This window comes from Drosophila obscura, unplaced genomic scaffold (assembly GCF_018151105.1).
Source record: "Drosophila obscura isolate BZ-5 IFL unplaced genomic scaffold, ASM1815110v1 contig_73, whole genome shotgun sequence".
Lineage (NCBI taxonomy): Eukaryota > Metazoa > Arthropoda > Insecta > Diptera > Drosophilidae > Drosophila > Drosophila obscura.
Window position 1 is genome coordinate 2,719,021 of NW_024542865.1, and position 24,345 is coordinate 2,743,365.

Here is a 24,345-nt window from a genome sequence, read left to right on the forward strand (position 1 = left end):
CCGCTGCAGATCGGCCAGGGGGAGATCGATGTGGTCAGCATGCAGGCACCGAATATGCTGGTGGCGCATGCACCTCGCCGCCAAGTGGATTCTTCTCGGACGACTGCCCGGTCACGATCTCACGATTGTGCCCCACCATCCAGCCGCATAATGGAGGCCAAATTACTCCTGCCGTTCGATCGCCGTAAGAGCAGCCTCTGCGTTATGGTTATGGTTATCATATCCATCGTGTGGACGTTTTAACGATCGAATTTGGATCATTTCGTCAAATTTAATGTGCATTTGGCCAACACTTGTTCGAGTATCAATTAAAAATACTTCGTAGAGGGGAGAAGTCGTGTGTTTGTAACGATAAAACAAAGCAAAATTCATTTAACAACAATAAAAGTGAATTTATAACGACAAGCAATAAGCGAGCAAAACTTCAAAGTGCCAAAGTGACAAAAATGCAAAACCAAACCAAATGTCTTTTGTTGCTGTTTTCAGTTTAATATGACTTGCCGTTTGTTCCCGATCGACTAAGTGGAATCTGTATGGAGTTGAAGGTAATTTAAATTTAATGCACCAATAGCTACCAGTCAAAAGTAATAAGTACAGAAATAATTCTGACACATTCATTTAAATAGATTCAATGCGCCCCTCTCTAGTGTGCTGGAATTTATATTAAATGAAGATCATTTCTGGTTTATATTTACGCAGATTTTTGTCTTTAGTTCGATTAGCAACGCAATATATTTGGCACAGTAATGAGCCTGTGAGCTAGGGCCGCTCGAGAGCCGTGTGGATCGCTGCTAGCAAATAACAAATAAATAATAATGATAAAATAAAATTATAGAATAAAAATAGAAAATATTCATTAGCTATTCCCGATCTAATGCTAATTCAGATGGTTCCCTAGCTAAAGTTCCTAGTGGTTCGAAGAAAGGGAATTAAATCCGAGGGAATGTATTTTATTTTCGGGCTTCGAATATCCCAAACTGAAACTGCTATCGAACACATCTTCAAGTGCTTTCCAGTTAGGGATCTTCGCTAATTTCCAAGAGAATTTCCAAGGGAATATTCCTGCAAGGAAATTCCAGCAAGAACTGCCATTGAGGGCAGGACCCAACTCTCGTTTAAGTTCATTTTCACTCCCACTCTCACTCTCAGCCCATGCATGTGTATCCACTTATCCCAGCGCCACCTTGTCCGGCTGCTACCCGCCACTAGCACCGCTCCCGCCCCGCCCCGGCCCACTTTCAACCACTTTGCCTGGTGTGCACCGCGCCGGCGGCAAATTGCAAAATGGACACAATTTTTGCTGGCTTTTTCTTCTCCTTTTCTTTTTTATTTTTTTTTTTCTAGTTCATAAATATAACTGCTATTATAAATGACACACACACACACACACACATGATGGTATATGTATGTATGTAGGAGGAGGGGGTGGGAGTGGGTGGAGTATATATACTATACAGTTTAGATATGCTGATATGCAGGGGTGGTGCGGCTGGCGGCTGGGACCGGGAAGCGGGGTCAGGATGAGTGGGAGAGCGACACGCATGCAAAACTTTCTATGGGGTAAAGGAAAAACCAGTTCAAGTGCTCGGAAAAGTAAAGTCGTCGTCTGCTGACTTAAGTTGTTATAAAAATGCAAATTTTTTACAGCTTTTGCCATTTCCTAGAGCAAAACTAAGCAGGCAGGCAGGCAGCAGTAGCAACAGCACGAGGGCAGGCAGAAGTGGAAGCAAAAGCAGAAGGAGCAGAACCGCAGCAGGAGGTGCCGCCAGTACATATGTAGGATATGCGAGTATAGAACGATAACTACTCCAAATGGTTGTAATGATTTTGTCATGAGTTTTATTGTAGGCCATGTAGTCCATCCATTGAGGCCAGAGAGATGTCTCAAGCTGAGGGAGCATACAGGAGAATACAGGAGTAGAAGGAGTAGGAGCAGCAAGCTAAGAATAAACAGAAGGAGCAGCAGCAAAAGCAGAAGGAGCAGCAGCAGCAGCAGCAGCAGGAGCACACCAGACCACCAGCCATGATGATGGACAGTGCCCAGGAATGAACCCTGCCTGAAACTGAATCTGAGCCTGAAACTGAATCTGAAACTGATGACTGACTCTGACAACCCTGTCGTGGTCCGAATACGGCAAAGTTCTCTTCGCAAGCCACACAATTATGGTCACGTCTTGGAGCCTTGCAGCCCAGGGTCCGTCTGCTGCTGGCATTAACCCACTTGATATTCACGATTACATGAATACACTCGTAAACTCGTACACTCGGCCTGGGTGGGGTGGGGTGGGGGGGCTGCTCCTACTCGGTCTGACCACATAACAAATGCACTCACTGTGCGGGCTACTTAATGCATTCCCGGCCATGACGTGTGTGTCCCAGGAATTAATAAACGGACAGAAATGAACATTGGTTTTGGGCTGTATGCGTCGCGGCGGAGAATATTACACCGCAGCAGTCGTACATTTTGCTGATGATTAAATTTGCATTCAAGTTGAATTACAGGGAAATTACTTGGAGCAGCAGCCGTAACAGCGCTGCTAACAGTGCAGGCTAACAGCCTGTTACCCCGCTCTCTGTGGACAGAGCACTGTTAGCGCACTGTTAGCGCACTGGTATCGCTGTTACGACTCTGTGAGAGCGCTGTGGAGATCGGATTTTAACATTTGACATTTCATTGGAATCCCAAATCTTCAATTCTCTCCACCCCCCCCACTGCTGCAATTAATTCATATTGCTCGTTGGGCATTGTGTGCAATGGAAATGAAGCGAATGGCAAAGCTTAAGCATCGTTGGCAATGGTGTATCGCTGGTGTCACAGCAGCCCCATGAATGCGTATTGGAACCTGTATGAAAAAACCTGCACGAACCACACAAAATAAAGATATGCTCGTTGCTGCTACGGAGAGATGCGGCTGGCAGGGTGGGGTGGGGTGGGGTGGGGTGCTGCGTGTGTCCCCTTGGCCGTCCTGATGTACGACAGAATTATGCGATAAATGTGCATTTTTGTGAGTTATTCAAATGGTGTACGAGTATGTGTGCGCATCGGTGTGTGCTCACAAAAGTCTGTCCCTATCACTGGCTCTCTCTCAGTCTCTCTCTCTCTTACTCTCTCTCTCTTGCTGGCTGGCTGCCTGTGAACTTCCTCTGGGTGTATGGTTCATTTGTGCAAGGCTTGTGCAATTTATGACAGAAGTCTGGGACATTCAGGACATGGAAAATATGAAGGCAATAAAATGTTTCAGCCACCCCTGCACCCCGCCACCCTGCACCACCCTGCCCCACACAAAACTTCACAATCCAAAGGAGGCAAAGGGGGGGCGCCCTTAAACGTATCGTTAGCATTCTGGCAAGGTGTTGTAATGCCCATTTAGAATGCCAAGAAGGTGCCAACTGTCTTCAGATGCAATGCAAATTAGTTAATATATTGCAGAGAGACAAAAACAGAGAGAGAGAGAGCGAGAGAGCGACAGACAGCAAGGCAGTTGCAGACAGATTTTGATTTTAATTTTAATTAAAACTTATTTTGTGGAAATAACTGGAAATGCAGCGCCAAAATCTTTAACAATAATAAGGCCATGACGTGACGAAGTGCTGCATAAATTTTGCACTTGAGAGAGTGCCAGAGAGAGGGAGAGATAGAGAGACAGAGAGACATATGTTTGTGCACATGAAAACTAACGGTTACAAAACCATAAAACAAATTACATTCTGCCAGCGTTCTGCCTTTGCCAGCGTCGTCGTCGTCGTCGTCGTCGTCGTCGCTGATGTGTCGAAATCAGACTGAGAGCCAAAGCTGAGCATGAGATAAGGATAGACATAAATAGAGACAAAGAGAGAGAGGGAGAGAGAAGCAGAGAGAGAGAGAGATGCCTTGATTATGTGAACCTTGGCGAAATGACTTTTGCTTCTCTCACTCATTCTGGAGGCTACTTTTGGCGCAGGAGGTGAGGGATGAAGGAGGTTGGGCGGCCATAAAAAGCACAACAACATGAAACGAAATGGCAACCGTTTCGGCACTTGAATCGACTAGGCGATACCCTGGAGTAGAGACACAAGCTTAATAGTAAACCCTGAAAAAAAGAGTCTTTTTTTTCGAGTCATTTTAATAGTCGAAAAATTTAAGTCAGCGAAGTTTAGTAGCCAAAAAAATACATTTTAATTATTGGAATAGGCGGAGGAGCCTTGGAAATTATTAAATTCAAACATCCAAGAAGATTTAAACGAAAGAGAGCAAAGGAGGAGGAGGAGCAGCAGCAGCAAAGACCCCACAGAAGCAGCAGCTCCCCCCACGTTCAGGGACAGCAGGCAGGCGCCCTGCAACCTGCACAAGGGGCAGGCATCTGACAGCAGCATTCACCAGGTACCAGCAACGACTGCTTGTGGCTGTACAGTGCCTGGCAAGCACTCAATTATGGCCACGTCTTGAGACAAAGTCTGCGCCGGGCATTAACCATTTGATATTTGTGGATAAATTTGCATTATGCATTCAGTCTCAGTCACACAGCCTTGCCCCTCCTCCATGGCTCCTGGCTGCTGGCTGACCACATGCCACACGCCACACGCCACATACCAAATGCAAATGTTTTGTGGCTGAGGCGTACAATAATACAATAATTAACACTGCTGCCGCTGCATTTGTGAGCCGAATGCCTCCTGCACTCCAGCATATATATATTTTGAAATTATAATTCGCACTCGCCCCAATTCTTCGTGACGGCGGGGACTGCCATTGGCTGCAAATTATTGCTTCAGCCTGCGAACTAATAGATCCTGAATGCCACTGAGTCCGGCATACCCTGCCACACCGTGGAAAGTGCACAGGGAATGGCAGCTGGGAGAGGCAAATAATAATGCATAAATTGTGGCAAGTTGGCGGCGGCGTGGAGACTGCTCTCTCTCCCTCTCTCTCTCTCCACCTTAAGCCCTGTAAAGACATTGCCTCAACCTGATCCTCTTGTGTGCCCCACCCCCCCTTTATGCCGCTATGAACGCTGCCTGGGTGGATAGGGAGGGGTGTGGCAACAATAATTTTTTTTCTTTTTTTCACTTTACGCAGCGCGGAAGAAAACTTTTTAATTATCTGAGTGTGTGTGTGTGTGGTGTGTGTGGTGTGTGTGTGTGGGTGTGTGGCAATTAAAGCCATATAAAAAGTTCTCGCTTTCTCCGTCTCCGTCTCTGTCTCCGTCTCTGTCTTTGGGCCATGTCAGCAGCAATCAACTTCATCCACATCTTAAGTTGAAATTAAAATTACTTTGGTTTTTGTGTTCTTTTGCCTTGCAACAAAACAGAGCACAAGATCCTGCAGAGAGACAGCAGAGAGAGAGAGAGGGAGATAAGTGAACATTTAATGGGTCACAGGGTCAGCTTTAAATGGCACACACACACACACACATACTTTGGTCAGTGTTCAATTCAATTTCCATTCAATTCAATTAGATGGGGGAGGATTTAATTGAAATGCCGCTGCCGCTGCCACAGCCACAGCCACAGCCATAGTCGCCGCAAAAACTCATCGAATGGCTGAGCGCCAAGCCGAAGCTTTGGCTACACTTCAAACTCAATCAGAGGGACAGAAGCAGCAGCCATATTTATGGCAGAACCTATTCAACTTGCCAACAAAAATGCCAAATACCTTTCTGTTGGGCAAGTGTATTAACAAGGGGCAACTTTTCAATGCCTCAGCACCAAAAACGCTGTCCAAACATTTTTCGCTGTGCAGACGCCGGGAATGCTGTTAAGATTCTTTTGGTAATTTGGTCCACCCCAGTGGCCAGAAATTGATGTCAATTGATATTGATAATCCATGCATTATGCGCGATAAACAAAGTTAATTGAATCAAAGGCGATGCCTGGGCCTGGGCCTGGGCCTCGCTCTGGGCCTTCGTCCATTGTACAATGGGGCATGGGGTCGGTACAAGTGAGCCACAGTGGGTGGCACTCTCGACTCTCGACTCTCCACTACCCACTACCCACTCTCTGCTCTTTTTCGCTCTGGCTAATGGTGCGTATGAGCAATGTCCGTGAAGCACGAAATGGAAACCCAAATGAGATTAGTCTCCAGATTGTGCGCGATATTAACTTGCAATCGAATGATTAAAAGGTGCTGGGCTGGCACTTTTACTTGGAAAAAAAATCCACAGGGCCAGGAAAGGTAACCCAAAAATCAAAAAAATAATCAAAAACAAAATTAATTAATTAATTTATTTAGTTTTGGAATAGGCGGAAAAGGTGCACATAATTTGCTGGCATAAATCGGATTGTTTTAAAATTATTTATCACCGAAAACCGATCACCGATATCACCGGTTTGTCATCGAACTGAGGCGTGGACTCTCTTTGCTCTTTGCTCCTCTCTCTCTGTTAGCTCTGTTCGTTCTGCAGTCGCTTCATCTCTGTTAACTTTACAGACTCTGTTACTGGCTGTCTGTGGCTGCCCACATGGAACTCCTTGGCTTCAGGCTCGCTGCCAATAATATCCGTCCAATAATGATCGAAATAGTGATATAAAAATAATATTTAAAAGTAAAGTCAGCAAAAGGATTGCCCATCCATCGATCAGTGAAGATCAGTGAATTTTTTTGGGTAAAAATAGGCATCGCTCAATGATCCAGCATTTAGTGCCCTAAGGTATGCACCAGCCACCCTGCCTGTGACAGTGGCATTGGGTCAGGGCTACACACCACCTGCCGGGGCGTCAAAATTAAAAAGTTTCGACAGGCGCTTCAGCAACAATTTGGCAAGTTTCTTGATGCTTGAAATGAACAATAGTTTTAAAATGCCACCAACACTGGGATAACTGCCGACTGTCGACTGCCGAGTGGCGACTGCCGAGTGGCGACTTGCAGCTGCCTGGAGGGCCTGGGGGGTGTTGCCACGGATAATGGGCCCCGGGAGTAGAGGAGATCCCGAATAATGGGTCCAGGAAGGAGCACGAGGAGGCTTGGGGGCTTGGAGGCAGGGGCACAGTTTTATGAGCTTGGGCACAAAGTTAGGCAACAATTATTTTTTTTATCAGAGGGAGGGGTGGGGGTGGGGGACCAGTAAAAATACGCAAAAATCTACATGACACTGAATGAGTTTTCAAAGTTTTCCTCTGCCACGGGACACAAAGAGACAGAGTGAGAGAGAGATGGAGAGAGAGATGGGGACAATAACAGTTTTGAATGTATGTCTAATGCGAAATTCAGCATTGGCAGTGGTGGGAGGGGGGTAGCCACCCCCACAAAATGCACTGGCAAAGCATCCTACGCAATGCGCACCTGAGGGACACATCCTACTCAGAAAATCCTGCTCCCTGCTACACTGCAACAAAAATGCTGCTACACTGCAAACTATATCATAATACGAAGTAAGAAGAGAACTTGAATCATTGAGAAAGCTTGTGCAGCGGCATGCAATGGCCCCGCAAGAGAGTCTCCAGAAAATATGCATATTTCGGAACCAGAATATTCGCTTTTAATGGAAGCCACAAGAATAAGTGCAGTGCATTGCTCTGAACTATATGCGATTGAAAGATAATGCTTTTAGGCATAAGTTAAGAAAGTTTCATTAATATGCTGAGTATATTGTGGGGATAACAGAGGTCTGCATATCAGCCAGCTCCACAGACTGTTAACGACTGTACGGTAACAGGCTGTTAGCTTGCGCTGTTAACAGCGCTGTTTAGGGCCTGTTAGAGCTGCTGCCCCGAATGCCCATGCCTGAATTTTCTTTCAGTGGAACTTTTGCCATTACCTGATACCCTTTGATGTCCTTTTGCTTCCTTGCTCCTTTCTACTCCTTTGTAGCACCCACTGTGGCTGCTGTGCCTCCTGTTACCCTTCTTTGGCACAGATTCTTCCCGTTTCACACATGTGGACTCGCATCTCAGGGCATTCTCTCCCTTTCCTGCTGCTTCTCTGTCTCTGTTTCTGTCTCTTTTTCTGTCTCTGTCTCTGTGTGTCCTTGTCTCTGTCTCTCGGAAACGGAAAGAAATCAGGGGACACTTCCTCCCCCCTTAGAACAGGGCAGAAGGGTGTGAAGGGTGCAGTGGGCTGGCTGGTTGTCTCCTCTCTGTTCGTTTGAAAACTTTGCGCAATTGTAATTATTTTTCGATTTGCATGCTGCAGTTTTTGCAGTTGTCCGGCAACTTTTCCCCGGCAACAACTGTGCCAGAGACGTACAGAGAGAGAGAGAGAGAGCGTAACAGTGGCAGTAACAGTGGCAGTGGCAGTAACAGTGGGGCAACAATAAAACTGACACTATCAGCTGCCACATGCAGCACCCACCGCTGCCATCTGCCTCCTGCCTGCTGCCTCCTGCTGGTTGAATGGGGAAAATGCCTGAGAAAATGTTTGGCTTTGTTCGCTTAATTACAAAAATTGCAAAAGCTTCAAATAATTTTGATCAGCTTTCTCCTGCTGGGCCGCTCCTTCCAGGACTCAAACACAGGCACACAGGCACACAGGCACAGGACGATGGACAGGACACAGCATATGAGACCACTCTGCACGAATCGAGAGCAGGGTGCAGGGTGCAGGCAGGAGTCCGTTGAAAGTTGTCCAAATGTGGAAGAACTTTGCCACGCACTTGGTCACATTGTTTGAATTGATAGGAGGAGGCAGCCTGGCAGGGGGTGGGTGGGGTGGTGGGGGGCAGTAGATTTTAAGATGGATGCAAAAGAGTTAGGGCGCCGTGCAAGCCGAGCTTGTGGCACGCTGCTGCAGATGGTTCTAGGGGGGCAGTGGCATGGAGAGGGACAGGGTGAGTGCTGTGTGGCGCCTGTCAAGTGTGTGGGTGTGTGGGTGTATGTCCTGTGGTCATCAGCAGTCCGGGCCAGTCCGCAATCCACACAGAAGTTGGAGCAACATCATCATCAAGGGCCAGAGCATTGAGTGCATGTCGGAAGTTGTGCAAGGAACAGGAACAGGAGCAGTGGCAGTGGCAGGGGCAGGGTGCAGTGGCACAGGCATGGGTTATTGCTAGGGTTACGGGTTTTGTGGCACTATATCTTCCATTACACTCCCCTCACCCCCCTCCCTGCACTGTGCCTGCACCACCAAATGTTGCAAAATGTGACAAGAATTTCTGGCCAAATGCAGCCAAAGGCAACAACAGCAGGCAGCAACTTTTTCAAAGTGATTTTAAGGCAAAAGAGAACAAGGGTAAGGGAGGAACGCTTACCTTTTCGGGGGGGGGATATATAGTGCGGCAGATGCAAAGTCCTTCGTTTAATTCTGACAAGCAACAGAAAGCAGGCCGAAAATTCTGTGCGCTTAAAAATCAAAAAAACAAAATTCAAACAACCGAAAAGAAGTCTCTTTCTTGGGCACATTATTTGGGTGTATTATCATGGCCAGAAGCGGGGAAGGCGGGACACCCCCAGTGGCGCCGCAGCCTGGTTGCGGTGCGCAGCTCGTGACGGAGGCCGAGACCCAAACGACGCCCCAGTACTCCTTCATCGACGCGGCGCAGGAGGAGCCAGCCACGCCCCCGTACTCATTCAGTGACATCGAGGAGCAGCAGGAGCAGCAGCAGGGGCAGCAGGGGCTACCACCGGACTACGAGCGGCACAAGAAGCGGCTGCGTCACAGCCTGCCGGTCTGCTGCTGCTGTGTGGATCTGCGTGTGGGCTGCTGCTTCATGGGCATCTTTGAGATGTGCACCTCGGCGCTGTGCCTGCTCTTTGGTGAAAGTAATTTGACTGCAGGCGGGGTGCCATACCTTGATACCACACCCATACCCCCCCTCAGGTAATCTGCTGCTGTATTTGGGTCGTCTCGGCTACCTGGCGTACCTCATCGGATCGGCCATGCTGCTGGTGGGCACAGTCCTGGTACGGCCCCCCCATTGGCCCCCCGCCCAAAGAGAGTCTGATTCACAGATTCACCTCTGACTTGCAGGAGTGGCAGTGCCTGGTGCGGATCTACCTGTTCGCGAATGCGCTGCACCTGCTGCTGTGCCCCATCTTCGTCGTGCAGCATGCCCTGAGAAGTTGCTACTACTGCTACTTCGAAATAATTTTGCTCTCCCTGCTGTTGGGTAGGATCCGCATTCGCCAGCTGGTGGCCCTCCTAATAGACTTTCGCTTGCAGTTCTGGGCCTGTATTTTGAGCTGGTGGCCTACTCCTATCTGGTGCACATGCAGTGGCAGCATTCCCGCTTCTACACGCCGTTTGGCAGGATGGCAAGGGGCGGCGTGCGCAGAAGCCGCTGGGAGGACGTTGAGCAGGAGGCGCCGGCACTGGAGAGCCAGGAACAGAGCGAGCAGCAGAGCCGTAGCCAAAGCCGTAACCAGAGCCACAGCCATGTGGACTTGCTTGAGGAACCCTCGAATGAACAACAATCAGTGTTGTGAGGCAGCGGGCTTTAAGGTTTGACATTTTTTCCTATTTTAATTAAATATTTTTTTCATTATTCAATTATTTAATCAGTTCAAAACGATACATATACCTTGCTGACATTCCTTCTGTTAAGTAGCGCTGTTAACACTTTGCTTTAACAGCCTGTTACCATTCTGCCTTAACAACCTGTTACTGCCTTCCGTTAACAGCCTTTGGGCGCTGCCAGTTACAGCGCACTGTTAGCGCACTGTTAGCGCACTCTCACGATCCACACAAGGCTCTCGAGCATCTTCTTCTGTTCTTCTGTTAAACGGGCAAAATTTTAATTAGAGAAAATTCTCCAGTTAATTATCTGCCACATGCGCGGATGCTTCAGTTTGCATAATACCAGCGGGGGCGGGGGACCTTCGACACGACTTTCGTTTCGCGTTTCCAGCACTGCAAGCCGATAATAGCCTTAGATATTTTCGACAAAGAGCCTGCACTAATGCATGAAAATAATCTGCTGGCACATGGCATAAGTAGGATCAGGTGCACGAGTATTGTCTTGCCTTTGACGCAGCGAAGCGAAGCGATGAGTGAAATATTTTGGTAATTTCTGCAAGTTTCGAGTGCCTGCGTCGCTCTCAATGGGTTTTCGTTTTAATGAGCAAATCGGATCTGTGTCTCCAGGGCAACGATGTGTTCGGTTGTGGCATATTTTGGCAGACTTTATCCTTTAGCTACGCACTGCAACGTTGAAGCTTGTCCGCCTGCTTGCCTCACTGCCTGCTTGCCTCACTGCTTGCTTGCCTCCCTGCTTCACTGCCTGCTTGCCTCACTGCCTCCAATATGGCACCGGAGGGCCGTTTCTTGCTCAAACGCCTCCCTGCGGCAGCGAGAACTCAAAATCAAATTACATGTTTAACAAACAAACCACTTGCATGCCACACACACACACTGGACACACTGGACACACAGGACACACCCACACAGAGACATTATGCATGCCACATGCCACTTGCAACTTGCCACTTGCCGCTTGCCCCGTCTCGTGTGTTGAACTCTCTCTTGGTCCGCCTATCGCAATCATAAATGCCCCAATGCGTTATGTTTGGACTAATTATTCAACATTAATTCTAATTTGATTTGTTTATTTTGTATAACAAAATGTGTTTGCTCTCTCCCTCCCTCCCTCCCTCTCTGCTCTCTGTGGCGGGCAGCAAGAAGTCAGCTCCCAGCTGCCCCCAACTGCACACGGAGAACACCAGCGAAATCAAGGCTATAGCCACAGGAAACCATCAAGTTTCCCTCCTATCCTCATCGAAATTCTTTTAATTTGTAGCACATTTAATTTCTGTCAGTGTATGTGTGATCGGGGGTGGCTAGGGGGGGGGGTTGCAGGGGGTCTGTTGTGCGTGTTAGTGCATATCAGAGCCCTTCTTCGTACAGCCCCAGTCCAGCGCCAAGCGCCTGATGGAAATTCAATAGAATTTCGTTTGGTGCGTAATTAAATAACACTCGTCACTCGTCCGCACAAAACATTGCCCAATGCTCAGTCGTGCATGCAAATCGGGGACGGGACGGGACCATCAATATAGCGTGTGCATATAGCGCACCGATAAATGTTGAAAGAGCCATTGGCACGTGGACTTAGAACTATAATGCCTGCCATTATATGTGAGTATCGATATGTCGGTGTGCTGTAGATGGCCGGCCGAGTTGATTATGCCACTGGGCCGCCTAAAGCTGCGTCCTCGCTGGGGGTCAAGGCAGCGTCGCAGCTGCACGGGGCATCGCCAAATGCAAACAGCAGCAGAGCAGACAGCAGCAAACACCAAGTAAAACGCAGCACAGAGCCTAATATTTCGACCCAAAGATACCCTCAAATGGACCCGAATGGAGTGCGCGCAGGCAGCGAAAACTAAGCAGAAAATCACATGGTACTCCTGGTACTCCTGGCCTCATACCCCTGTCTACCCTTCGAGTACGAGGCATAAAAGGAGCGCGCCCTCGGGGCATGTAACATGCGTAGAAATGGAGGGGAGTGCGTGAATGTGTGGCGTTTGTTTGGGGACAAACGAGAGGGGAACACTCGGAGGAAGCCCAAACTCAAAGAATTCTGAATGAAATGAATGAACTTCTTTCTCCCTACCTATTCCAGGATAAGCCTAAGCGGAGTATCTACCTATATGAAAGCAGACAAACTGCATGCAAATAAGAGCATTTAAAAATATGTATATGCACATTTATACGGGTCACTTTTTGTAGCAACGAACCCCATGGAACCCCTGGGATGACTGCATTAACTTCGCCGAATTTTAGAATAAATACCTGCAGCAATTTCTCGCCACTTGTGCAACGCAACGACAAAGCACCGAAGCCACAAATGCAAAGCCCACAACAACGCCCAGTGGTCAGCCGATCAGCCAGCCAATCAGTCTGGCATAAATCTATGGCCATTAAAGTGCACTGGCCATGCCAGACACAGGCAAACACCAGAGCAAAGTTTAAGTTTGAAGCACACAACAAAGGTGCAGGGTGCAGGGTGCAAGGTGCAAGCAAAAGTAAACAGATTTCTGCTCTGCCATTTGCAGCACAAAGATTTGCATTTATTGTGTGCCAAAGTTGCGAAAGATTACACCGCACAGACTACAGACCACAGACCAAACAGCATATACATTTATCCACCAGCAACAGCAAATGGCAAACAAAGCAAATGGAATAAATAATACAATTATTGTAATTATTACACTCCGCTTTGAGCCCCCCCATTCCCCAAGGAGCCCTGCTGTCTTGGCATTAGCGAGTCCTGCACAGACAGTGCTGAGTGCTCCAATTATGTGGCCAACTGATATGCTGATCGACAGCAGGCACCAACCTGCCACTCCACTCCTTTGCCTCAGCATTTTCCATTTACCTGCGTTCTGTGGGTCTCCTATTTGCTGTCAGAGGGAAATTTTCATAGGGGAAAATGCTTGCTTTTTCGGTGTGGTGTGGCAAGGAGCAATGCAAATGATTTAAGCATTGGAACCCACAATCGAGATAATGAAAGACAAGCTGCATGCTGCATGCTACATGCAGCCACAAGCTCCCCGAGGAGGTAAACCCAACGTTGTTGGGTCCCCCGCCCCCCTCCCAGTCTCTGTCGCCCTATTGGCTGGATTACACAAGACCCTTTTGCAGTGCTCCAGACCAGGACCAGGGCCCATATAAATAGGCAATAGTTTTTTTGCCAGCGCCACCGCAGCAGCCACACCAATGGCAGAGGGTGACAAAGGCCAGGGGTGGGGTGGGTGGGCCACAGTGAACACTCGGTAGCCAAGACCACAGACCCCCCTGTTCCCTCCCTGTGTGCTGCAGCCGTGTGGCTGGTGGGGAAAGAGCTGGGGTCGAGGGTTTACGTACGTTAGGGGTATTTATGACATTTTGTAATGGAAAACCGCAAGCGTACTCTAATTAGCAAATACAGGGGACGACTCACACACAGGCAAACACACACACACACACACATACACACACACAGGCACAGACACGGGCACGTGCAGAGCATCTTTATTTGATATTACGCATACGCCACGGATGACAATGGTTTTTGTGAAATTAGAAGGAAGTATGGAAGGAAGGAAGGAAGGAAGTATAGAAGGAAGGAAGCAAGCAAGAATGGGCATCCCATTACATGCCATGGACTCTGGTTACCTTGTCAATGCCTGCTGCCTGGCCATAAGAAGCAGAAAGAAATTTTAATGAGCACACAAAAGATATGTGGGGGTGGGGGGTTGAGGAGACAACAGTTGAATGAATGCAGCAGAAGATGGGCAGGGCCCAAAGGGATTATATGGGAGGCAGCAGCACCCACCAGTGACCCAAAAGTCCAGCATTCAGCTGCGGAAAGAACTCTTTTGTGTGCTGAGTATCTATTTCCGATGCAGAGCTGCAGATGCAGAGGCCAGTGCTTAAAGTCTGCGTTAACTTCACATGGGGTTCAATCGTGGCATAAATGGGATATTGGTGTTAGCTGCAGTTGCCTGGGAATATCCAACAATTGGGCATAAGCTGGGATACCCACTCCCACACGGTAATCGAACCTCTCAAGCCATTATAAGTCTTTGTTTGAGTGGAGTCCCAGCGGATAATGAAGAAAAAGGGGAAACACAAGAAAAAGGAGTGAGGAAAAGTCCCTTCGACAGTTCGCAACAAATTAAGCTTTAATGAGCCACATTTTTGCACACTTTACAGTTGATTTATGGCGACGCCTAAGCCCATGTATGCATAGCACTGTGCAGTACTGCATATCGGTGTGGATTGGCGGGAGCAGCAGCGGCTGGACGGGTGGGGTGGGGTGGGGTGGGTAGATTGCAGCCAATTAACGCTGCTGCTGCCGCTGCTGTTGCTGCTGCTGTTGCTGCTGCTGCTGCAATTAATTTTAAATGCAACGCATCAAAACTAATTGCTCAAAACAGAATTAATTAAAAAAATATACACAAAAATACAAATACAGTTGTGCGGAGAGAGAGTAAGACAGAGAGAGCAGAACACGTGCCGACTGGGCGGATACCCTCGAATGGTACTTGTGGTGGCGGCCCAGCCATTGAATGGCATGCCATTGAATGGAATGGAATGGAATGGAGTGCTTCGATACCGTGTAGAGGCTGTGGGGCAAGCGCTCTCTGCAGCCGTGGATACCCCCCAGTGTGGCAGCCCCGAAGTGAAGATCAAGGAAAAGGCAAATGGCAAATGGAGGAAGGCAAATGGAAGGAGTTGGGTGGGTGGTCGGTGGAGCAGCGGTGCGGTGCGGTGCGGCGCGGTGCGGCGGTGTGAAGCAGCGACAAAGTATGGCGAGCGATGCGGAGGCGGAGGCGGAGGCGCCATATTGTTAACAATTCTGTGTGCATACTAAAATGGCGGCCCCCCGGAACCACACTTGCCCCCCACAGCAGGGGGCACACCGAGCAGCGAGGAGCAGCTCCCCTGACGCTGTGTTGTGTTTAATTTCTTTTTGCTGTTGCAAGCTCTGCTGCTCGTGCCTCTGCAACATCTACTTCTGCCTCTGCTGCGTGGCATGCAAATGAAATGTCATAAAAATTGCATCTCTGCTGCGATGCTGCAGCAGCGCTGGCAGCGGCGTCAATGTTGCAGCTGCCACACCATGAAGCATGGAGCATGGAGCATGGACCCTGGACCGCCTCTGCCACTGCTGTCAACCGCAGCAATGAAGCAGCGACGCAGCGCGCATATTTTCCAAGATTTTTCTTCTTTTTCCCCATTTCTTTTCCCTTTTTTTTTTGTTTATTTTTTTTTTTTAATTTTAGAAAAACGCAGACAATTTTTTTTTGCTGTTGCTTTTGCTGCACTGCTGCTGCTGCTGCCTCGCGCTGTGGCAATGTTGCATAAATGAAAACGGGAATAGAAAAATGCACAGAGGCTCGGCGCCACACACACACACAAGGAGACACACATGTCTCCTGGGAGAGCGCAGCCAAGCGAAGGGAAGGTGGGAAAAGCCATGGAAAGCCAGAGCAAAATCCCGGTTAAGGCGGCGTGGAAAGCCAGAGGGACAGAGTGGCAGAGTGGCAGAGAGGCAGAGAGGCGGAGAGGCGGAGAGGCAGCGGCTGTGGAAGAGCCAACGACAGTTTGGAAAATGTGCAAAAGTATTAAATTTCCGACGCCCAGAGCGGAACCATTGGAACCAGCCGAAAGGAAAGCGGCAAAAGGCGCTGCGGTCACCCAATCCCCAATGGGCGCCACACACGTGGCACCGTAACTAAAGATGCAGATTGGAAACGAGGTTTTGTGGCGGGCAAGAGCTCAGCGTCCATCCGCTTGCTTGAGACAACAACAAAAGCAACAAACTAAAAGGTGCATGGCCAACGTGGAGTACGCACAATAAAAGTCGGAGTGCGATATAAACCTATATTCGTTATAGATTTAATCTTTTTATATTTTGCTGCTTTTAACATTGAAGGCTGCTGCGTAGAGCGAGATAACAGCGGTAACAGGCTGTTAAAGCAGAGTAGAGTGGTAACAGGCTGTTAAAGCAGAGTAGAGTGGTAACAGACTGTTAAAGCAGAGTGGTAACAGGCTGTTAAAGCAGAGTAGAGTGGTAACAGGCTGTTAAAGCAGAGTGGTAACCGACTGTTAAAGCAGAGTGGTAACCGACTGTTAAAGTGGGAGTGTTGACAGCGCTGTTGCTCTGTTAGAGCTGCCCTGAACCACATTGCATCTGAAGCCAACGATAATTGTGCAGCACTCCATTTGTAACGATTTATTTTTATTTTTCCAAGCACATATATTTTTGTGCGAGTATAAAAGGAATAATAACAGAGGGGAAAATGTTCAGTGAGTCCCAGGATGGATCATTTCCAAATGAAACCAAAGCATAATCCTTGTGAATTTTCAATCAGCCATCAACCAACAAGCAACAGCATTATTACCCATGCACTTGGCGGCCAGATTTTTTTTACTTTAATCTGTAAAAAATCATTTCCCTTTGGAGGTCATTTATGCATGCACCCTGCCACCCAACCCACACGGCGGCCCACTAAGGCTAATTGATTGCGAATCTCCATTCTCCATGTCCCCCGCTTTTGCTTATCTCGCACGGGACGTGTTTTTGTGCCCACCGAAACACACACACAAAAAAAAGAAGCCAAATGCCGCAAAGAATAGGCAGGCAGAGAATGATGATGTCGCCTGCTAGGAGCCCGAAGTATTGGATACTCTTAGCAGAATGTCTGTCAGCTGCAGAATATCCGTGAGAGAGCTCTTGGAGGGCTTATAGCTAACAGCACAGGAACCCTGCTGAAGAATGGTGTTACTCTCCGCGGGAGCAAGGGTATCCCAAAGATGAGAGCAAGATGGAATATCTTTTGAGAAATAGTCGCTAGCTTGCCGGCTTTAATGGCAGCGGCTTAGAGCTAGCTCCCTGCTCTCTCTCTTCCCCTACCTTTCCCTTTCTCTCTGTGCCCGTGTGTGCGTGTGTGCGTGTGTGTGTCCCTGTCTTTTATTTGGTGCATAATTGAAATTTATGCTTAAATACATTCAACGAGCTGCTGAGCGGCTTATGATCCTACGTTTCCTTATTTTTTTTTAAAGGGCAAAATGCGGAATGGGTACAGATTCCGTTGGCACAAGGGCGCTTCAGAGGAGTGCGCCGTGTGTGTGTGTGTGTGTGTGTGTGTGTATTTTGCATATTTAACTTTGCATTTGAGCGCTAAGCTTTCTTAGTTTATTATTTAAACAGAATGTGGAGCAGGGGGCTGCGTTGCGGCATTCCACCACGTTGACAGCGATGACGGGAGGCGTAAGGCGATGGCAAGGCCGCGTCATGTTGGCAGGAGACAGGAGGCGGGCAGGTCCTGGTGGCAAGAATATTGTCCCGCTTATTATTATGCCAAGTATCCTGCGCCATTGTACGTCTCTGTGTGCGTGTGTGTGTGCAGGATACACTCGGAAAAATGCTGTGGGTTTTATTTTGTTTAGCAAAAACTAAACAAGAAAGACACAACACAAGCAAGGCAAAAGGTTTTACTCGCATTGGGATTATCCCACTGAACTTTCATTATACCCACACAATCCATGGAAAGTCCAGCAGCTGCAATCAAAGCAGAGGAGAAGGCACAGAGCAAAGCGAAAAAAATCCCAAAATATTCTCCATGAACCCCACTTTGATTTTGTGCATTAAAAGGGGGAAATATGGCGTGGCTTATGGAATGGAATTTGGCCATTAAACATCGTACTATTCATATATTTATTTGGTTTTTGCATAAAACGTGCAAATATATTTATTTAATTATTTTTATTAATATCTAAAAAAATAATTTATAATATTTAATATTTGTTTTGCATTTTTGCTTTGTTTCTTTTTTTTTTTTTGCAGTGTAGCACATCATTCTGTCGCTCCCAGTCAGGGCTGGGGTGCGGGGTGTATCCTTCTCTTAGTGAGTATTTAGCGTGCGTGAAATTGAGATAAATGTCGTGAGAGTTATGACAACCCAAAAACCGCAAAATCCCCCCAAACCAGACCTCAATCCCTGCCTGCCTGCCTGCCTGCGGAATATGCAAATTATTTTGAGAATTGTGTGGCATCCGCCTGTGTGTGTCCCCACTCACACACACACAGCACCTGTCTGCCGGCTGGTCTCATTGTCATTAAGATTATGAATTAGCATTTGTAGGGCATTTTTGCAGAAGCCCCAGCTGAAGCCGACTTAAAGAGCGGCTCATCCGCATGTCAGGCCACAGGATGATTGAGTGCACGCACAGGTGGCAGAGGGCTGAGCAGGCAGTGCAGGCACAACGCAGAAGCAGCCACAGAGAAGCAATCCATAAAGAAAAAAAAAAACATAGAAATAAATTCAAGAGTGTCGATTCGGCGAGGCCCGAACAGGGTTCTGCGGACACCTATTGGCACCTTGTTGGGTATTCCTCATGCTCCAGAGTCTAGAGTATTCTCCGCTGACTCCTCGGAGTCCATAGCGGGTTTCAAAAAAATACCAAAATATATTTGAAAATTTTTCTGCTCAATTTAAGTTTAATTCTATTTATTCCTTGGCCTAACTGTGTTCTATAGTTCCATCTTCGAAAGCAAATGGTCACGTTTTAATTACTAAAATTCCCTCGAAAAAAATTGACAGTCCATTGAGAGTCGTCATCCGCCCCGCCCCCGTTTGGTTTTGCTGTTCATTTGTGCAATTTGTAACAATAACGTTGCAATAATATTCTACGAGTGCCCGGGAGCAGTTCGAGAAGCAGCCCCCACGCAGCTACCCCTGCGTGTGCCACTCAACCGAGATGCAGCATCAGTGCCATGCCATGCCATGCCCCGTGCATTATACATAATTTCGCTTACGTCACTTGACTGATTAACCAGCCGGAACGGGTGGCAGTGGGTCGGAGATGGCAGCGGTAGTTCGGATTTGTATGTGGGGTGGTGGCAGGGGGCGAACTTGCAACAGCAAATATGACAGGGCAAATTCAATGCACGCAACATGAAAACGCACTTAAACGGCAATCAATTGCACTTTACACAAGCTGCACCTCCGCCGGACACTTGACCCCTGGACGCTACCCTGAAAGGCCACGCCCCACCGGGTGCTAAGACCCTGAGAGATTACAGAAGCTATGGCATACCCTAGCCGTGGGATAACTATAGTTTTTAAAAAGTTTAAAAAATATTTAAATCGCGTGCAGAAATATAAATATATTTAATACTCATAAATGATATTCGGGAAAGGGTATTGGGCGATGGGAGTGGCGGAAAAATGCACCGATTGACGGCGAGAGTTCGATGGAAAAGCATGTTAAAGAACAATATGCACAACGCGTGCAAATATTTATTTTACTACAATGCAAGGGGCGTGCCTTCATCCGCCTCCGCCTCCGCCACCGCCACGCCCCATAGCTCAAAGTCCGTGGCGATATTTTGTTGTTCATGATGGCTATGGCAAGTGCAAAAAAAAAGGACAGAAACGAACAGGAGCAGCAGCAACAACAAAATACGCAGCAAACTTTTCTTCCAAGAAGTTCAACTAGTGAAAAGTTTTCGCTACGAAAAGGAAAAACATTTTATTTTATTTTTTATTTGGTGTTTTTTTTGTTTCCTTTTTTGCTTTTCTATTGCGAGGGAGGAAGATGTCGAATTTTGCATGTTTATTTTGAAATCATGCGAAAACAGGAAAATCAAATTATGCAAAAAATGTGAATGCAAAAGGGAACAAAACAACAAAAATAAGACCAACACACAGAGAACGAAAAAGAGAGGGCAGGGCAAGGGGGAGGGCGAGAGTACAATTGCAATCAAAAGTTTTTTTTTTTTTTGTTCATTCAAATAAGCAATACCTTGTGCGAAAAGTACATCAAAAGGGTCCAGTAAAACCATTTGCCATTCAGAATAAAGAAACAAAAATGATACGAGGAGCTGCACACAAACAATCGGGGCAGAAAGGAAGCCTACAGAATTGCATGCCTCCAAGGCTATTATTATTATATTTAAATTAATTTCCAAATCTTAGCTGTGAAGCTTCCGCCTGGGAGCGATGGAAAAAGTAATAATTTCTTAAGCAAAACCCACCAAAATATGCCCAAAAAAACTCAACTGAAGTCACTCAAGGGGTGAGCCTGCTGCAGCCAGCTTCAAAGTTCATTCGTACGGAATATCTGCCACAGTTCTTGTTGATCAAATGATCAAATCATGAGACATGAGTGTGCCGTGCAATCAAGCGAAGGGATATTAAATATTAAACTGCTCGTCGTCGGTGTCCAGCGTGCAGCCGTTTACTTAAGCGTTAAGAGAAAGCCAGGAAGCAATAAAAAAATAACGAAGCAGCGCCTGACCGGAATACCCTCTTGGCAGAAGGCAAGCAGCGGGCAGCGGGCAGCAGGAGCAGTGCATTTGAGGGGCAAAACGCTCTTTATCAGCTCGCTGAAAACTTTGTGCGCTGTGTGTGTGTGGCATCAGCATCAGCATCAGCAGTTTATGAAATTGTTGCAGCTGCAATACGAAGCATGCCCCACGGGCCCTGTGCCCGTGTGCCCTGTGCCCGGCCTCGGCCTCAGTCCCACCAGCAAACAGAACAGTCCATGTCGAAAGTTGGCCAAGCAGCAGCTGCTCCTGCTCCTCCTACTGCTGCTGCTCCTGCCACTGCTGCAAGGCCTCGTAAAACAATAAAAAGCGCACACAACTTGCCATCAGAGAAGGTGGCACAAAGGGGGGTGCTGCATCGGCGCAGGCCACACTGCGTGGACTCAGAACCATTTAACTATTGTGTGACACATCAGCATCTGATCTGACTTATCCTCGGCATGATTAAATCCAGCAAAAGAAAGCAAGCAAAACAGTGGGAAATATTTTGGGTCTTTGATAGTTTTAAAGCTCCAAAATATATATTACTCCCATTGTATCGATTCATATTTGTTAACATATCAATTTAATTGATATCGATATAAATGCCAGAAATGGTAACCATCACTTGCCAGCAACAACAACAACAACAACAACAACAACAACAACAAAGGTTATTGCCAGTGCCACGTTTTTTCAATTGGAAAATATCTTTTGTACATTGCGAGCTATGAAAAGCGATATTCTGGACGATGTGCTTTTGGAAAATGACGAGAACAAGCAGGAGATTGTAATGCAGATGCCTGAAGTGGCAGACGAGGAGGCGGAACAGATGCCTGCGCCCCCGCCTGCGCCTGCGCCTGCCGAACCACCGATCATTATGGCGCCCGATGCACCAATTGCGCCACCACCATTAGCCGGACATCAGGTGCCCGGATGGCGTCCGATGCCCCATTTGCCCCCGCTTAACGATCTGCGCGGGCCTACATTGAACGCTCGAAATATTGGTGACATGTTTCCCGACTATGTTTTTGATGGCGGTGCTGCCTTTACAGCCTTTCACAGCGATCCGGAGAGCTCCCTTATGGCGCTGTTTGGGGTCAAGTGCACGGCCAATACAGACGGAACGTGCACCAAAACGGACTGCGACCATTCATTGGAGAGCCCCGAGGCTGTGAAGATGGAACTGATGCCCATGCCCGTGGGGGAACTGTTCAGCACCTATGCCCAGATGATGCACCACGATCGTCTGTTCGAGCTGTTCCATGAGGTGTATGCCGAAGTGTTTCAGCTGCGCGGCTTGTCGAACGCCTTTAACCGCAGGATGGCGGAATGGTCCGACAATGGAGGCCCCTCCTAGACACACAGGTATGTGCCGACAAATATAGCTAACTATATGCCTTGCCTCCAATACCAAATGCCATTTTAATCGGCAGAGAAATGCAGTTCCACTCCACAGATCCACGACTACTCGGCTTAGGGTGCAAGTAGATTGCATTCTGCATATATAGAATACTCAAATTATACATCAGATACTCAAATTATACCTCAGATACTCAATTATACCTCAGCTACTAATTTATACCTCATATACTCAATTATATTTAATACATTTTATCATTATATTCCACAAAGCTTTGTTCTACTTTCATTTCACTTTTTTTTTGCTATGCGAATTGGGCAATGAATGCCCCGCCTTAGTCTGTGGAGTCCACCCTCTCTGGCAAGGCAACACAAATTAAAGCAGAGTAAAAGTCAGTACCTGAGAATCAAGCAACCGAGCGAGCGCCACGCTCCCACCGGACAGAAAAGTAAATAGAAATGGTCGAAAAACTATGGCAAATATATGAGTAGGTATACAAAGCGTTGGGCGCGTATGTACATACGTCACAGATCGCACACAAACAATGTAGGGCAAGGTCTGTATCGAGAAATGCACGCACGCGCCCATACCCGTGGACTGGGAGGAACAATAAAGGAGCCACTTCATGACTTTAATATTGTTTCAGTGCTTAGTTTGTTGAACAATAACAAAGAGCATTCTGGAAACAATTTAAGATTCGGTATCTGGGGCTGCCAGATGTATATGTCCCTCTGGCCATGGAGCATCTATGGCGGGGCATCGCTACTACAATTTAATCGTCTCTACAATGTTCCACTCCCTGCGATGGACCCAGCAACGGGTGCGATGTGTCTGCCACCCAGCCACACCTTAAAGATTCTAATTTAAGCCTGAACCACATAGTTAACAACTGTTTTATGTTTTGTTTATATTCAAATGCGGCTGGCTATGGCCGGTACTCACTTTTCGCTGGTCCATCCAAGCACCCTGCAGATGAACACTCCGTGCAGGCTAAAATAGGAATCGGAGATGGCCATAAGTAAGCGAAAAATAATAAAGAGAACACTTAAAATATCACAATTAATAGATACTCGAACTGGATTCCATTGGCGACGCAGGGCCCACAGTCTGCTTCCCGATCAGCGCCACTTCACGGCTCGAATATGTGGGAATATCTTTATAGCAAATGAATATTCTGAATTGAATTTCTGTATACGGGCAATTGCGCAGAAAATTAAATTAACGAAAATCGAGTGATCTGGGGTTGCCAGATCGTTGGTAGTGGGACGCCGATCCGATGTGAGCATTATTTCCCTCACTTGTCTTTTATTATTATTTATATTATTTATATACAATATAGGGCATGTCATTATTGGCATCTTTGGAGTTCGAGGGGACATCGTTATAGTTAAATTCCTGGCATTGACCGATGTATTATTCGATGTATCGATAGATTTATTATATCTATTCGACTGTCAAGTGTCAGGTATCGAGGGAGCGGCATTTCCGCGTTCTTCTTCTGCTCGAAGCTTCCGTCCGGCGAGCAGTAATTAAATTCGCTAGTAGAATATTAAATTAAATATGGAATTTATATTCTTGATCGAGATCACGGTTCGTGTCGCTTTGGATGTGCAGCAGGAATGGAGATTGCTCCCCGGGGCTCTGATCGGAGAGCGACTGTTGGGTCTGCTGGATATATTTCCAGGAACTTAAACGGCGCACTCTGAGATCCAGTTGAGAGTGCAAACCGAATGAAATCTGCTCAGAATCCCATCCCGCGATAAGCAGTTCAAAGCAGATTCAAAGCAGCGGAGCGACATCGTCCGAGAGAGGGATAAGAGAGAGAGAGAGAGAGTGAGTGAGTGAAACGTGTAAAAGTAACGGTGAAGCAAGTCCGAGAAGTCGCTCGTTTGCTCTGTGTTTTTGTTTCTGTTTCTGTTTTAGTGCGTGCCTGAGAGTGGAAGAAACAACAAAGAAGGAGCAGTGCAAAGAGGAAGAAGGAGAAGGGGAATACAGTTAGAGCAGAGCGCAAGCGTAAAGCGGCTGCTGCTTGAGTGCGTGTGAGGGAGATGGAGAGAGTGTTCGCTGTGTTGTGTGCTCTCTCTCGCTCTCTCTCTCTTGTCCCACGCAAAGTTGTGATCGGCGTTTCGTATACCCATTGATTCGCTCAATCAGAAGGCAGGTTGAGTGCCTTTTTCTAGTACACTTTCTAGTAGACAAGCGTGCAAGATTGTACTTTGGGAATAAAATGTGTAGGTATATTTATTACACAGTATAAAGAGTGTTATACTGTTTATTATCACTCTTTCCACGCAGTTGAGGCTGCCGAAGGTGCGAGGGGCAGTCGCAGCGAGTGCAGAA

At 47.3% G+C, this 24,345-nt stretch overlaps 1 protein-coding gene and 1 long non-coding RNA gene across 3 annotated transcripts; one reads left to right on the plus strand and one right to left on the minus strand.

Moving 5' to 3' along the window:
* Positions 1 to 417: 417 nt before the first annotated feature.
* LOC121405009 lies at positions 418 to 23,260 on the minus strand. 2 transcript variants are annotated; one of them, XR_005968323.1, is made up of 3 exons: positions 23,076 to 23,260; positions 22,948 to 22,995; positions 418 to 529 (listed from the first exon to the last, which is right to left on the minus strand). It is a non-coding gene; the product is annotated as an uncharacterized LOC121405009 (long non-coding RNA). The 2 variants fall into 2 exon arrangements; XR_005968324.1 differs by having other exon boundaries at positions 23,063 to 23,260.
* On the plus strand, positions 9,269 to 10,394 carry LOC111064916. The gene is made up of 4 exons (XM_022352767.2): positions 9,269 to 9,672; positions 9,731 to 9,813; positions 9,881 to 10,019; positions 10,073 to 10,394. The coding sequence occupies exons 1-4, from the start codon at positions 9,330 to 9,332 to the stop codon at positions 10,333 to 10,335; spliced, it is 828 nt and encodes a 275-aa protein (XP_022208459.2). The 5' UTR covers positions 9,269 to 9,329; the 3' UTR covers positions 10,336 to 10,394.
* Positions 23,261 to 24,345: the final 1,085 nt, after the last annotated feature.

Bases quoted from the DNA above. Each gene is read 5' to 3' on its own strand.
- LOC111064916 (XM_022352767.2), top strand. From the start codon at position 9,330: ATGGCCAGAAGCGGGGAAGGCGGGACACCCCCAGTGGCGCCGCAGCCT. The intron at 9,814-9,880 runs GTACGGCCCCCC...TCTGACTTGCAG, and splicing joins TGCTGGTGGGCACAGTCCTG to GAGTGGCAGTGCCTGGTGCG. The intron at 10,020-10,072 runs GTAGGATCCGCA...TTTCGCTTGCAG, and splicing joins TTTGCTCTCCCTGCTGTTGG to TTCTGGGCCTGTATTTTGAG.